Raw genomic sequence first — 15,986 nt, forward strand, 5'->3', positions numbered from 1 at the left:
GGAAAGAGGGGAGTTTGTCTTCACTTTTTTGTTTTTCTTAATGCTGCTGTCTAATATGACAGGAAGTGCAAAGCTCAAAGCCCAGACCAAGAGAAAAATTAAGATCTGCCTATCTTCAGTTCTTTAATGATTAGAACATTTGGGATCTCGACCTGTGAAACAAACAAAAAAAAGTCATGCAAAGGCTAGTTTGTCCTGTTGATAGCATATATAAAATGTGTGTAAATATATATTTTTAGAAGGGTTTCGCTTTCCTGACAGTGGCCAAAATGAAAATGTTTGCTAAAATATATGTCTGTTTATTTAACTTACTTTACTGCATTTGCCTTTGCTATTGCTTGTCTCCTAATCATTGCTTCATTCATTTATGCTCTCTCACACACATTAAACTCATGCAGAGTCAGAAGGGGGGACTCTTCCCATCATCATACAGCATAATTTAGATATGAAGCTGGGTGAATAAGATGATATTCTTGATATCCTGTTTAAATGCTACCCAAATAAACCTTAACTCAGGAAGATCATAAATGGTATTCTTAAGAAACATTGGCTATTTTATATCACAGAAAGGAAATACCTTAAAACAGGCACTAATGTGCACTACTTTCCTAGTTGAGAGGCTCAAGAGCACCCTTTCTGTCACAGGTATTTCTTTTTTCCTGGAAAAGAGTAATCTTGAGGTTATGGTGAAAGACCAGTGCTAGACCTCTAGTTCAAACCTTTGTGCACCTGTTTCCTTGTGCATAAATGAGTATGCCACTTCTTTTCCCTTTTGTCTGTAAAGTCTTTATAGAGTGCTTTTAAAGCTTTAGAAGATGTGGACCTAGGAGAATTCTAGATTTTAAGGCTGAACATAGCTTTTCTTGGCATTCAGTGTGAGTAATACAGTGAGAAAAACGGAAGAATATAACTCAAATTTTGCATTAAATCCATTGTTTGTGGTTTGTATATCTTAAAAAGATATCTAGTCTTAGACTTAGATTGTTGAGAGAGACCATTCACTTTTCTAAGAAAGCCACTGTGTGGCTAAATCTGTGCTTTAAAAATGTACACCACGTTTCCAGATGGATTTTGTGAAGTTCTTGTAAAAGACACCATTCAGTAAGGAATTGTGGAAAAATGGAGTAGCGAGTCACTGTATTAAGACAGCCTGGAAGAGGTATCCTGGAGTTTTCATGAAGTTGTGACTATTGCAGGGTTGTACTTTTATGCTTTTGTAAGATCTGGGCGATTCCTGTTTCTGTTGGACACCTGGAATGAGACTCAGTCCAGCTGAAACAGTCCCTTAACTTGTACCTCAGATCTTAAGCAAATGTCCATCAGTCCTCCCGAGGTGAGAACTTGTGCTCCTGTGTAGGTGAGAGAGCCATGAGTTTGAAAACCTTTAGGGAGAAAGACTTAGGAAATTTGAAACAAATGTCAGGGAGTAAGAAGTCCCCTGGAGAGCTTCTGAGACACCACTTTGATCTGCCTCTCTAAACAATGTGTAGGTCCTTACTTTAGGAGTCCTTCATTAGCACCAGCTGGTCAAGGCACTGATTAGATGACAAAGCTAGAGGGATTGATCCCATTCATTGTATATACAACATTTATTCACATAGAATTCTTAAGGAATACATGGAGAAATTTGAGAGTTGGTTAAGATTTGAGTTGAGAAAAGACATGATGCAGTTCTGAGACCAGTAAGTACAGAAGCAGTATTTTTGTGTTTCTGGGAGACCTTATTTAACTGCTTTGTTTCATTTCTCAATTTTTCTTACACTTTGGAAGAATAATACAATTCAGTATTCTTTCCTTCAAGCCAGGTCCTTATATAGATAGCGTTTCAAAATTAGCATGTTTTCATAGGATTGAAAGGCAATGAATGGAGGTAGGAATTTAAGGCACTGCTGAGATAAGCATGGAAAAGGTGTAGTTAGCTAAACAGAGTTGTAGTGAAATTAAAATTTGCAATTAAGTTGGTTAACTCTAAAGTTAGGAGTAAGTTAGCCCATCTAGAGTTTTGATTCCATACTGCTTAGAGAGAAGGTTTTTATGCTGGTAGGTATCATCTTATCTTCTGTTTCTGTGATCTCAGCATCTCACAAATGCAGTTGTTTGTTTTTCCCATATTTTAGAGGAAGTTAAGGAACATATTTTTCCCCAACACTTTATAGTGCTCAAATACATGCCCGCAATAGAGTATCCACTTTTCTGTGCACTTCTACACCTTCCTTTTTAATCGTAATCTTGTATAGGAGGTTGCACATTTTTAAAAACATTTTAATGCAAAATAAAGTGGGCTTTTTTGTTTGGTTGGGGTTTTTTTGTGGGTTTTTTTTTTTTTTTTTGCTTTTACATACGTCTCTGCCTTGAGGTTTTTATTACTCTAGCAGATTCTAGTCCCCAAGGTACATATTTAAGAGAGATAAGACAAAAAAACAGTGGGAGATGAGATATCTACATCAATATCATGATCCTCCATCCAGCAGAGTGTTAAGATGAATCTTTGTTTTCAGTGGTGAAGAAATCACTGGAACACTCACAGGGTACTTTCAAGCACATGGTTGCAGTTTTGGTACTAGGCGAAGTTGACATTCTGTTGACATTCACCATGAGAAATCTACACCAAGCAGTGCCAGCCTGTGTGGGTGTGGTTTGTGGCCAGCCCTATCACCCTTCTTCCACAAAGGTTGTTCCCTTGAACAGATATTCATTTTTTAGACCCACCCTGGAACAGTTACTCTCTTTCTAAATCCACCCTCAAACAGTTACTCACCTTATCCACGCCCCCAAAGTGACGACAGTGGAAAGTCCGAGAAGGCAGCAGCACAGAGCTTTCAAACCCTCACGAGGCAAGAAAAACATTTGCTTCTTTTCTGTGTGTGGATTTTTTTTTTTTTACTGTTAATGGTTTGTTATATTTTGTCTAAGAAGAGGTATGAGCTTTATGGTGGGAGGAATCTATTCACAGGAAACCACTGCAGCCGTTAACAAATGACACAGCTTTGCTTCATCATGTAACTAACCTTGGAAGCTGGTTTTTGTTCCATTTCAAACATCCCTTTAGGGTAAAGCTGACGTCTTAATCTTCCCTAATTGAGATTATATGAATGGATTTCAGAGTTGATGTGAAAACCATGAAATATTGTGAGTTATGTGGGTGGATCTGGTATTTCTGGTTTTTTCATGGTTCAGACTACAGGTTAAGGGGATTCAATTAGGTGTTGCTCATACTTGATTGATATTTTTCTACCAGTATGTCAGCTATTTGACATCCATGGGAAGAAGGGATTGTGCCATTGAGCATGGTTGTAGGCTTCATACAAATACTGTTTTCGGGACTAGTGAGTACTTTACTGGTGGTTTCTGGGTCTGACAGAAGTGCAAGTGCTCAGCCATTTAGAAAGTAGGCCTTGTATGAAATAAATAGGGCTTGGAGTTGTAACTAGTTCCAGCCAGCTTGGCCCCAGATATTTGTCCACATGCCTCTAGGCCATGGAGAGAATGATGATTACAGACTGATCTTGCAAAGTGTGGAGCACTCCAGTCCCCATCCAGCAAATGACTTTGCCAGAACGGGTTTACTGGGGGGGTTAAAAGGGCTGTTAATCTCATTAGCACATTTGGTGCTGTGTATTTTTATTGAAGTACACAGGCTTTGGGTCTGCTCCTTTCCACCTCACTTTTCCAGTTAGCATTGCAGATGTATCCTGCCGTTTGCTTTATACATGACGGTCATCCCAATGAATGCTGGAGCTCCTTGCTTATTTCAAATTTAGTGCGTTGTTTTGCTGGACTGTGACTGGAGTGTTCAATTTGTCTTGCATTCTAGATGAACTACTTATTTTTCTATTCCCTACTCTAATATGTTTAGTAGAGCCATTTCTACTGATGATTCATTAACTATTCTAGCAATCTGTTGCTGCCAAAATGCTAGGGATAGTTTCTGATATTTTTTCCAGGAAAAATCTGTGTAAAATATGAGAGCTCACATGGTGTTTTTGTTAGGTATGATGCACTCACCAGGATTTGAGGGAAACCTAAATTTCAACTTCCAGACTTTGATGAATGCAGATAGTCTCTACGTGGTATCACATTACACTTTGCTGCTCAACCTAAAATTGGCAAACTCAGATTACTACAGGAAGAAGCCTGCCCAAGCCCCTGTGTTGCTGGTGAGTTGGGGAATATGGGATCATTGTTTTTAAAAAATGAAAATTTATTTTGCTTCCTTTCACATAAACCAGCCCACACATAAAGCCTTCAGGCTGCTTGCTAAATGGAGAAATAGTAATTGCAAATGAAGCATTCTCCAAGCTGCTTATGAATCTTGCAGATAAGTGTCGTGCATCTGAATTACTCGGTGATTTGGTGGGAAGGAATGCTGCTTACTGATTGTCATTAAGGTTGCAGTCATTTTGATGGTTAGACTATCTTCAGAATAGATTAGCATCATGTGATATGGCAAGTATTCTCTCTTGACGAGGTGCATGAACATATGTTCACCTTGCAACTGGGTTTCTTTGCCTAATACTTGATTTGAATTTCTGTAGATGAAGACATGAGAAGTTAAAGTGAAAAATAAGTAGGTCTTAGTAATGTGAAATTATGATTTTTTTACACCTGGAATTCCTCCACTTCTTGGGCTTTTTAAAAAGTTTTGAAAACATGGATCTATGTTTTTCAATTTAGTTGCCCAAGAGATGGTTTTTCAGAGTTTTCTGAAAAACCAAAAAAAAAAGTGATATATGGAAAAAATAAAAAGGTGTCAAAATATATAATCATTGCTGAACTTCCAGTGTAAGGGAATTTATAATCTATATAATCTCAAAACCAAATGGAGTTTTACATCATCCCTAGTTCTGGTGTGTTCTGCAGCAGATCAAGTGCAGATCTGTTCCTCAGGACATTCTCTAGAGGATTCAGTGTGCGCAACATGCCTGAGCATGACCAAAGTATTCTTAGAGATCATTCTGATAAATAATTAGAGACCAGTTCATCTGTGATGACTGTTCAATGCAGAAAGGCGCAGTCATTGGGCAGGCCTCATTAGGTGCCACAGCTTCTTTTAATTGGATCTGAGATCCTACTCCCACCTCATGGAAATAGCGAGAGATCAGCATGTCCCAATGTCACTGTGCAAGAACTGTCATTCTGATTTGCATCTTGCATTAACTGCAGTAGGAGAAGGGAGAGCTGCTCCTGTTCATGTCATTCTCTACTGCAGAGACAGACACAGAAGGATCTGGACAGGCCGGGCTGATGGGGCTTGGCCACTTGTATGAGGTTCAATGAGGTGAAGTGTCAGATCCTGCCCTTGAGCCACAAGAACCCAGTGTGGCACTACAGGCTGGGGCAGAGTGGCTGGAAAGCTGCCTTGGGGAAAAGACCTGGGAGTGTTTATGAGCCAACTGAATGTGAGCCAGTGTGGGCTCAAGTGGCCAAGAAGGCCAATGGCATCCTGGGCCTGTATCAGGAATAGTGTGGCCAGCAGGACCAGGGCAGGGGTTGTCCTTCTACTGGTGAGGCTGCACCTCAAATCCTGTATTCAGTCTGGACTCCCAGTACAAGAAGGACATTGAGGTCCTGGAGAGAGTCCAGGGAAGGGCAGCAAAGCTGGTCAAGGGTCTAGAGACCAAGTCCTATGAGGAGTGGCTGAGGGAGCTGTCTTTGTTTAGCCTGGAGGAAAGAAGGTTCTGGGGAGAGCTTCTCATTGTCTACAACTCCCTGAAGGAGGGTGTAGTGAGGTGAGGGTAGAACTCTTCTCCCAGGTAACAAGTGACAGGACCAGAGGAAATGATCCCAAGTTGTGCCAGGGCAGGTTTAGATTAGATACTAGGAAATTTCTTTTCATGGACGGGTTTGTAACGAGGAAGAACAAACTGCCCGTGGAAGCAGTCAAAAAACATGTGGGTATGGCACTTCAGGGCATGATTTGATGGTGAATGTTGTGGTGGTGCTGTGCTGACAGTTGGACTTGATGATCTTAAGGATATTTTCCAATCTTAACAGCTCTAAGATTGCAATTCTCTGTTAATTCTTTTCATAACTTGATTTCTACTTCTGCAATCCCTTACTCAGAAGTAGGTCTGGGGGCTGATGCTGTAGGGCTTACGCTGTTGTCTTACATTTGGCTCTTATGGTTCTCTGCAGAAGGAGTTCATGAAGCAGGTCCAGTCCAGTGGAGTGTTGATGGTATTTTCCCAGGCGTGGGTTGAAGAACTGTACCACCAGGTACTAGAAAGGAACATGCTAGGGGAAGCTGGATACTGGGGAAGCCCTGAGGAGCACAGCCTTCCACTTATCAGCATGCTGACAGGTCAGTACAATATTATGGTGGCAAGACTAACTTCCAAATGTGTCTAAAACAAGCTACAATGACACACTGCTTTATTGCGTTGCATGCAGAACAGCGTGTCATCATGCAATATATGGTGTCTCGTGGAATTATCAGTAGAGGAGTCAGACCTAGCTGTGGCAGGTATTTAAGTGTTTGTTTTGGCTCATCAGGGTGGTTTTGAAGCATAGGTTTAAAAAAAATCAAAACTGTCCCTGGGAGACAGGGAGAGTAGTTTTGTTCACTGAACCAAAACATCTCTTAATTCTGTTAGCTTCAATTCTGGTAGAGTTGATACTTGTTAATGATAAACAGTAAGGCTGCTGTTTTCTTGATGTCATAGCAAAGCCATTTCAGTATGCCTGCTGTGCAGTACAAATATAAATAGTGGCATCTGATCCTGGAAGCCTTCCACAGATTAGACTCCCCTTGGTTCAGGCTTGAGCTATGCCAGGGATATGCCAAATGGCACTAGAGAGAAGCTGAAAACCCGGAGCACAAGTGCTTAGAAGCAATCCTTAGCTTCATTTGAGGAGAAAAAATTCAAATTGTATCAGTTGAAAGACAGCAGGATGGCTATGATACTGTATTGATATAAAATACACTGTCTGCTTTAATGTGTCTGTAATTAAAATAGTGTTTGCAGGGAAAACAATGGCTTCAGCTGAGCCAGTAAGTGGTGATCAAAGGGCACTGCTCTGAAAGTTTTTTGCTTATTGTATTGAGCTTAGTGTTGCTTTTAACTACTGAGCTGGTAAGAGGGAAGAAACACATGGAAAAAATTATACCCAGATGTGGAGATGGGGCTTGTTAGAAAGGCAGTCAACCTGGTGTCCCTAATATTAAACTCTCTGTGAGAAACAGCTCTTTAGTTGTGTTGGAGAAAGAGTTGTATTTCTTTTGTTGAGATTGAGCGTACATAGATCTACTAAAAATCACATTTAGGAAATAGGATCCCAGTGCATCCTTGTTTCTGAGTCTGAGGACTCAGACTGAGGTCTGAAAACATCTAAATACAGGACTTAGCAAGATTTGAAATATTACACTAAGAAATGCAGAGATTTAAGTGTGTGATAAGTTCTGGACTGTAATACCTTGAAATCTCTACTGGAAGTTCTGTTCATTGTGTACTTGAAGAGAGGGGAGAGCAGCTTTTGACTCCTCTGTTCAACAAAACATTGGTTATATTGGGCAAAGCCTAAGGTGCCACAGCTCATGTTTATACCAAGGCTTTAGAAGGCTGCCAAAAAGAGTAACAAAAAAATCACACCTGAGAAGTCAGGAATGCTAGTACTTAGTTGAACACAGAGCCAGTAAGACATGCTTTCCTCATGCCATCTATGAGGCAAACAGTAATCTGATGTTTTTTAATGTTCTGGCAGACATCGACGGCTTGGGCAGCAGTGCAATTGGTGGCCAATTGATGGCATCTGCTTCAGCTCAATCTCCTCTTTCCCAGAACCGGAAGACAGATGATTCTGTTGTTGCAGGTACTAAGACTGTAATAAAAGTACAAGTGTGTTATCCAGCAGTGGGTTGTTATGTACCAAAAGCATATGCAGATAAATAGTGTAGAATAACAGTTTAAAAAGAAAGTGTATCAGTACATCGTACATGTAAGTTGACAGTTCAGCCTGCAGAGGACAAATGTGGCTTGGCTTTTTACCACTACTGATAAAGCTTCTGTTGTGCCATTTTCTTGTAGTGACAGTATTAATGTTTTTTCCACTCTAGGAATTGCTTTTGCCCGATACATTTTAATTGGCTGTTGGAAGAACTTGATTGACACTTTGTCAACCCCACTGACCGGCCGCATGGCAGGCAGCTCCAAGGGGCTGGCCTTCATTTTGGGAGCAGAAGGAGCCAAAGAGCAGAACCAGAAGGAGAAGGACTCCATCTGCGTGAGCCTGGATGGACTAAGGAGGGCAGCCCGGCTGAGCTGTGCTCTAGGTAAGGCTGCATGGGGGATGTCATGGCAGACTCATAGAATAGGATGGTAGCTTTCCTTGAAGGAATTTAAGAGAAAGAAATGCAGCATCTTTCTCCACTTTTGCATAGGAACATGGATGGTTGCAACACACATAGAGTGCCCTACAGCATGAACATATCCAGCCAACATTTCTTGACCCTACCTCTTGTTGAGGTTGTATGGGATTGGGGAGGAAATGTTGATCATACAGTAATTGTGTTGTTGCTTTACAGGAGTTGCTGCTAACTGTGCATCTGCTCTTGCCCAAATGTCTGCGGCCTCCTGTGTCCAAGAAGAGAAAGAAGAAAAAGAAATCCAAGAACCCAGTGATGCTATAGCTCAAGGTAACTACATTATTGAATTACCTACCTCATCTTACATTGCCTGTGAAGCTGCAACTGGAAAGCACTTTGCCACACATAATGGCATTTCCCTCTGTTGTTCTGCTGTACACCACTTGCTTGTAGGCACATGGGATGTGTGTCTTCAGTACATGCCTGCTGTCCTAAGTTCTTAACATTATGTCCCACTAATTACATTCTGTATGGAACTTATATCAGTGGCACAATGCATAAGCCAGCAGCATTTTTCAATGTGTGCTTTTTAAACCTTGTGATGCTAGTACAACCAGAGAGCCTCAGAGAAACAGCTTATTTGGGGATTTTTGTGTGTTGGGTGGTAATGTAAACTGAGTTTGCATCACTCTCCCTTTGTGGTTTATATATCCTTGATTATCTTTTGTCATCATCTTCAGATATTTAAAACTGTTTTTGAATCATGTTAGATTAAAATGGAAAAAAAATGGTGCCTTTTTAGCATATAAAAAGTTCTACATCTCTGTACCACTATTTCAAACCCAGTGGTTGTCTCCAGTGACTATTTGAAGAAGTACAAAAAATTTCTCTGTTTATGTCTAATTTCTAATGGCAAGAAGCCCATAACAAAAGACAGTGTTGCACAAAAGACTTTGCTTGATACTTAAATTTGGTGTCTTGTTAGAGAAAATAAAACTGCAAAAGCCTGAGAGTAAACAAGCTTTTGACTGCTCTGCTGGACATGGCTGAAACGAGTTGGCCAGACTGTGCTGAATCAAAGAGGAGGCAGCAGCAGTGGCCAGAGGCAAACAGATCTGTGAAAGCTTACAAAGCTTCAAAACTTGTTTCCATTCCAATGCAGCATGAAAATGAAGTTTTTTAGGGATTCTCAGAAAAAATAAATAGAACCAAATGGTTGTAGCTCAGATAAAGATTAGTTTTACTTTGGCAAGAGCTTTTTGGTGAATTTTTTTGTATGGAAATATATATGAAATCCACAAATGCTATTTTTTTTCCATAGCAAAGGTGATTTTTGGTAAAAATAAATATCCAGTCAGCCATCTCTGAAGAGAAATATCACTGGCAATCTGCAACTGTTCTGTGGGCAACAGGATGTGAATTTGGGGGTGGAGGGTGTCAATCTAGCATTGATTATCACTTTTTCATACTTTTTTTCGCTTACATAGGATCAGTCAAAATGGATTTTAGTTTTACAGCTACCTTAGGTTTATTAGGAAGAAATGGGTTTCTCTGATTTGGTTGGGGTTTTTTTTGCCTAAAACTCATGTTCTTTGATAGATTTCAGACTGTAATCCTTTGCATCACCCTGTATACATCCAGTGTTTGTTTAAAAGCTGAAGAAGCTAATCTTATTTAATTTTTTTTGTGCTACAGTGAAACAGAAAGTGGAGCAGAAACTGGAGCAGATGGGGAAAGTGCAGGGAGTCTGCCTGCACACTGCTCATGTTTTGTGTATGGATGCAGTCCTTAATGTGGGTCTGGAGATGGGAAGCCATAATCAGGACTGTTGGCCTCATGTATTCAGGTACTCACCAGCTTTCCCAAAATAGCCAGAATTCAGGCCATGTTGCCTGAAAGTAAGGGACTGAGAAAAAGGGCTTTGCAATCTCTGCACGTTCTGTATAAACAGTGTCAAAGTGAATTAACTGTCAGTATCTCTAAAAGAAAAGATGGTGCTGTTTTCCACCACTACACAGGGACAAAATGCTTAGAAGCTTCAAAGTTACCAGAAGACTGTGGCAGACCCAGGAACCTAAATGGGCTTTTCAGGCACCTCCACCAAACTATTTGCTATCTAGGCACATGGGAGGCGAAAGAAGAAAGGTTATCTATGTGTAAGAAAGGTTATCTCTGTGTAGTTTGAGAGTTAGAAAGCCTCTGTTTATGGGTTGAAGGAAATGTCCTGTGATTAGTGCAGGGAGGAGTTTTGGGGTGTTATATTTGGAGTTTTAGTGCAGGAGTTGTTTTGGGGTGTTTATTAATTTTTTGCTTCTCCTGTGTGTTCCCAGGGTGTGTGAGTACATCAGCACGCTGGAGCACACCCACTTCAGTGACGGTGCTGCCCAGCCCTCCCTTACCATCACCCGGTCCCAGCAAGCACCCGGAGAGCAGCCCCCAGACTCTGAGCCTGGGGAGGCTCCTCAGGCACTCACCCCCGAGCAAGAGACCACCCTGAGCAGCCATCCTGTCATCCAGCCAGTTTCCATCCAGGATCTCATCAAGGACAGCAGTAAGGGCAGAGCTTTTGACTTCCGTGGAGGCAGTCTGCTGTGTGGTACCAGTGCTGCCAAGGCTGTTCTCACGCTCTCCACGCAGGCTGACAGGTAAAAGCACTGCTGTCAGCAACCAGAATCCTGTACCAAAGTGGCCCTTTTTGTGCTGCAGTGGGCCTGATCTTTGTTCATTTCAGCCACTTGCTTCAGTTGAATTTCACCAGAGAACTCAGACCTGGGGTTTTTTCATCTCTGCAGTACCTGCAAGTACTGAGCTGAGTGTGTCTGTGCACAGCAGTGAATATGCCAAGAAAATCAAATGCATCCAAGAGTGGTGGATATATTTCTTGCATGTAAATTGATATGTTGTGTTTCGTTAAGCAAAGTAAAGGGATGTCCTGTCCTGACAGGAAGGGACTGATTGACAAGACCAGTGTCAGTCAGAAGGCAGCTGCTTCTGCCACGGCTGCGTGGACAGTTCATCAGGCTTCCCCAGGGTGTCCAGAGGAGCAAGGAAGCCAAGTATGGTCACAGAATGGCTGTCTGAAATGTCCTTTCATCATGGCCTGCCAAATTATATTATTTCTGCTATTTTTTAAGCAGCCCAGGCTACAGTTGAAAAATTCCTGGGTTTGCATCCTTGCAATTACCTTTTTGATCCAACTGACATTTTCCATCTTGATCTCTGCCCATAGGAAGGTGTTATGTGTAAATTCAGAACCAAAAGTACTGCATAAACTGCTTGTAGAAATTTGACTCTGGGCAAAAAAATACCTTTTATTTAGGAGGCTTACAATACAGCTTGGATCTGAGGATTAGAGAATAGCAATCCTGTCATTTTAATGATGCTGGTTTCATTTCTACCCTTTTACTTAAATGCAAATGTTTGTTAGGATTTAATCCCTTGTTTCTTAGGACTGTAGAAAAGTTTTTCATGAAAAGCAATAACAGAAAATCATATTTTTGTCAATTTCTGGATGCACCATATGAAACTTCACTGTAATCACTGTGGAGCTTCCTTCCAATGTAACCACACTTACTGTTTTATGTGTACAGATTTTAACTGTTAAATCCTAGGAGCCCATTGCAGCTGAAAATAACAACTCTTGCTTGTATTTGTCGCTGTTAGCCAAAACATAGCCCCATACTTGCCTCTGTTAAAAAAATTAACTCTGCCTCAGCCAAATTCAGCAAAATATTCAATTCAGCAAAACTAGCAATTCAAGTCTAGTAACCTTAGGTTTAAGACTTGAATTAATTTATTTTTCAGGTTAGGGTTGGTAACTTCAGATGGAGCAAACTGGTGTAACCCTAAAGTTAGTGAAGCTATGATGATATGTGTTTTGAGGACTGGGCATGTTTCAACTGGTTTTTTGATTACTGGTTCATAAATGGTTTATGGTAACTTGAAAAAGTGACTTTCTGTTTTAGCACTGTAGTTGAATCTTGAAAGGGTTCAGGTTGATCCCACAGCAGCCTGCTTTCCACCCTCCAATTAGTAAAGATTCTAGATCAAAGTCTTGCTGCAGCACTGTATAAATTAAAAAGCCCTCAATAACCAATATGTCACGAAAGCCAATGTATAGAAGCCACAAACAGACAGGAGTTTTCCTCTTACATACACATTTAAGTCTGCATCCCATGAATTTTTCAGTTAGATTCTGTTCTTTACCTACAGGCTTTTTGAAGATGCTGCTGACAAGTTAAACTTGACGGCATTGGCAGGCTTCCTTTACCAGCTCAAGAAGGCTTCTCAGGCCCAGCTTTTCCATTCAGTCACAGATACAGTTGATTACTCACTAGCAATGCCAGGTAAATCACCTGAAGATCCTGTACAGAGTGTTTTATATGCAATTGTACTGCTTACTGGACTAGTCTTTCTTATTAGAATTGGGGGAACAATTTTTTGTCTTCAGAAAAGGTTGAGCACTTTATTTGGACAGGGATCACATCCACACCTGCTTTGAAACATATCACAGGACATTCATTTGATTCTTGGACTTTGGGAGGTGTTAATTGTGTGCCAGTATATAATCACAGCTCTATTTTTGACCCCAGGCCAGTATGGAAACTTGGGTCAATTTAAACTTAAGACAATGGATTTAGGTTTGGTACTTGACAGTAGGATAACCTTAGAAGTGTTCAGGAAATGGGTGATAGAGAGCAGAACACACGAATGAAGAATGCTAAAGCAGTGGAATTTGTCCTGGTTGCTTTTCCCCAACAGAGTAGAGCATGTACCTCACATCAGTCAGAAGTTACATAATTCATACAGGGGTTTCTTTGTCCTGTGGCAGACACCGGTTTTATCAGTGTCTCCAATTTAATTGGTTTCCTCTCTCCCTGAAGTGCTACTTGTTTTCTCAGTATGACACTTCAGGATTTTGGGTTTTTCGGTCTTGCTTGTCTCCAAACCTCAACATTCATCACTCTAGTTTTAATAAATAGATTTCATCTTTTCATATTATGTAGTGGTCAGTCAACTGTCATTTTAATACTGAAATTAAAATGAAGATAGAGGAATTAAGTGCTATTTTTTATTTTAAAAGTGATATGTCCCCTGATTACATCTTTTGTTAGAGATAAAAGCAGTATAAAGTGTATTTGAAATGAGAGGATGAAGTGTCTTTCCAAATGTTGTAAGAGCAATGGAAGATGAATCCCTTTCAACAGGAAATAACAAGTGTTAGTGACTGGGGAATAGAAAAACATTTTCTTGCATTCTGTTCTTTGTATCCTTTGCTTAATAAGAAATACAAAATTAAATACCCAAGCTAAATAATTTGCAGTTTATAATCTTTCCTGTAGATGTCACTAAAATCTTTCACAACTACCACTTTGGGTCTTAATATCAGTTATTTATCTCCTTGCTTAACTTTTCGGCATGACTTTTCCAAGCCTCTGCCTTTCATATGTTCAGAAGAATAGTGATCACTTAAAGTATGTTTAGTAACCTTTAAACTTGGGTCCATCTCCTGTCCTTTTACCTACACAGGCACAGGCTTTGTCTTACTTTGGTTTTGTGGGTTTTTTTATCTTTTTCTCACTCCCACTGAAGCTCATCAATAATCAATCACTTAATCAATAATTTCTAATTCTTGTTCAGACATTTAGGGGTGGAGGAGCAGCTGATGCTTAGCTTCCATTTATTTTTATACTTTCTTATAGGTGAAGTAAAATCTACACAGGACAGGAGAAGTGCTCTTCACTTATTCCGGCTTGGTGATGCCATGCTCAGAATTGTAAGGAGTAAATCCCGCCCGCTGCTCCACCTCATGCGCTGCTGGAGCCTGGTGGCTCCTCACCTGGTAGAGGTAGGAATGGGGGACAAAAATGGGAATGTGTGCATGAAGCAACAAAGCTGAGAAAGATGAGGAAGGCTTGATAGCTCTTAAAATGTATAACAACCTTCAACATTGTCAAATCTGCTCTGCGTTGTATACACTGTGTCATATATTGCCATACTGCCACCAAAGAGTGTGCTTGTAAGTGACTGAAATGGGCAGGGACAGGGTGTTGGACTTCTGCAATATGATGCAAATTGTGCCTGGAGAGAAACCATCCCAAAGGGCTCTAAGTGACTCCCCCATCTGCCTGTATTCCAGTCAATGTCTGCATCCTTGCAATTCTTCCTATGAAAGGATGCAGGTTTTCTTTTCCCATATAAAGTCAGCTCAGCTGCTACCTTTGGAAGAGAAGAAGGGTGACACAGTCCAAACAAAAGACAGCATTTCACACAAGTTCTGTTCTGTGAGTTTTAGTATTTAATTTATTTATATTTATCTCTATGTGTTTTTAATTGTCAGCCAACTTTCATACATGTGTGGACCTCTAGGCAGCTTGGAGTCTCAGTCATCTGTTTCCAGGGCAGTAGTCTCCTGTTTTCATTACAGTGATAAAGCTGTTTTGAAGGTTCAGTAACTGTAGGGCTTACCTTCCTTGAAAGTGTCTGACTAAAAGCAAATTTTTTGCTTGGACACAGTCTAATCCTTCTCCTTTCCCTGCAGGCTGCCTGTCACAAGGAGAGACACGTGTCTCAGAAGGCTGTCTCCTTCATCCATGACATCCTCACGGAAGTGCTGATGGACTGGAACGAGCCTTCTCACTTTCACTTCAACGAGGCACTTTTCCGCCCCTTTGAGCGCATCATGCAGCTGGAGCTGTGTGATGAGGACGTCCAAGACCAGGCAAGTTAGCGCTGATCAATGTGTCTGTATCTGGTCTCCATGGCCATAAGAATAGTTTCCAGAGTGCACCTGGTCCACTTTAGAGTGTTTCCCAAATTCCCTTTGAATGCTGCCCCTTAATCGTCTTCAAGGAATTGGGAGTGTTCTGCCTACCTAATTCAGCATTGTGGCAGAGCATAGAGACAGTAGACCTGGCTTTAAAGCAATTAAATAAAGATTTTCTACTATCTAAAAAACTTTAAAGACTAGTCTAGATTGTCACAGTGAGGTCCAGGAATGTGTTTAAAGACATTCTCATTCTTTCTGGAGATCCATCTGCATATCAGTTCTGCTTTTTGGTTCTTTTTTTTTTAATCCCTCCTACACTGGCTGCAGGTGATCACCTCTATAGGAGAGTTGGTGGAAATGTGTTCTACCCAGATCCAGTCGGGATGGAGACCCCTGTTCAGTGCCCTGGAAACAGTGCATAGCAGCAGCAAGTCAGAGGTCAAGGAGTACCTCGTAGGAGAATACTCTATGGGTAAGGACTTCCTGCACTGTTTCAAATGTGCTTTTGATTCCCTGGGGGACACAGTAACTAACTCAATATATTTAAATGCCTAAACTGAACAGTGGCACTACAACACTCCAGAACTATACCAAAGTATCTGACTTACTAGTTGGGGTAGGGAAGAAAGCAGACATATTGTTCTGACCTTTTGTCCTCTACATTCTAACAAATTATTTGAATGAGAAAGAATGAGAAAATTATTTGAATGAGAAAAAACCTACTTGAATAATTCTGAGGAAGACAGTAGTGCAAGGGTACTAAGCTTGGCTGAGCATTTGTCACTGTCCTACTGGGAAAAGGACTGTATCCAAGCAGCATGTCTCTTGTGAGCTATCTTCCTGATTGTATGAAACCTATTGCTCTTATACCTCAGGGTAACTTAATATGATCATCTGGGCAAGTGCTTGTCCAGG

General features: G+C 40.8%; 1 protein-coding gene across 3 annotated transcripts in view; it reads left to right on the forward strand.

The window, feature by feature from the left end:
• The window catches only part of ARFGEF3 (ARFGEF family member 3), a 92,128-nt gene that overhangs the window by 46,471 nt on the left and 29,671 nt on the right, over positions 1–15,986 (forward strand). For 2 of the 3 annotated variants that reach the window (XM_031056256.1, XM_031056258.1), the window contains exons 13-24: positions 2,751–2,834; positions 3,991–4,157; positions 6,136–6,301; positions 7,702–7,809; positions 8,054–8,269; positions 8,522–8,632; positions 9,998–10,148; positions 10,633–10,947; positions 12,515–12,648; positions 14,005–14,150; positions 14,844–15,023; positions 15,399–15,543. In XM_031056256.1, the coding sequence (XP_030912116.1) occupies positions 2,751–2,834; positions 3,991–4,157; positions 6,136–6,301; positions 7,702–7,809; positions 8,054–8,269; positions 8,522–8,632; positions 9,998–10,148; positions 10,633–10,947; positions 12,515–12,648; positions 14,005–14,150; positions 14,844–15,023; positions 15,399–15,543 (1,923 nt within the window). The remainder of the gene's footprint in view (positions 1–2,750; positions 2,835–3,990; positions 4,158–6,135; positions 6,302–7,701; positions 7,810–8,053; positions 8,270–8,521; positions 8,633–9,997; positions 10,149–10,632; positions 10,948–12,514; positions 12,649–14,004; positions 14,151–14,843; positions 15,024–15,398; positions 15,544–15,986) is intronic. The other variant, XM_005420088.2, reaches the window with a different exon arrangement.

The sequence above is a fragment of the Geospiza fortis genome, unplaced genomic scaffold (assembly GCF_000277835.1).
Source record: "Geospiza fortis unplaced genomic scaffold, GeoFor_1.0 scaffold162, whole genome shotgun sequence".
Taxonomy (NCBI): Eukaryota; Metazoa; Chordata; class Aves; order Passeriformes; family Thraupidae; genus Geospiza; species Geospiza fortis.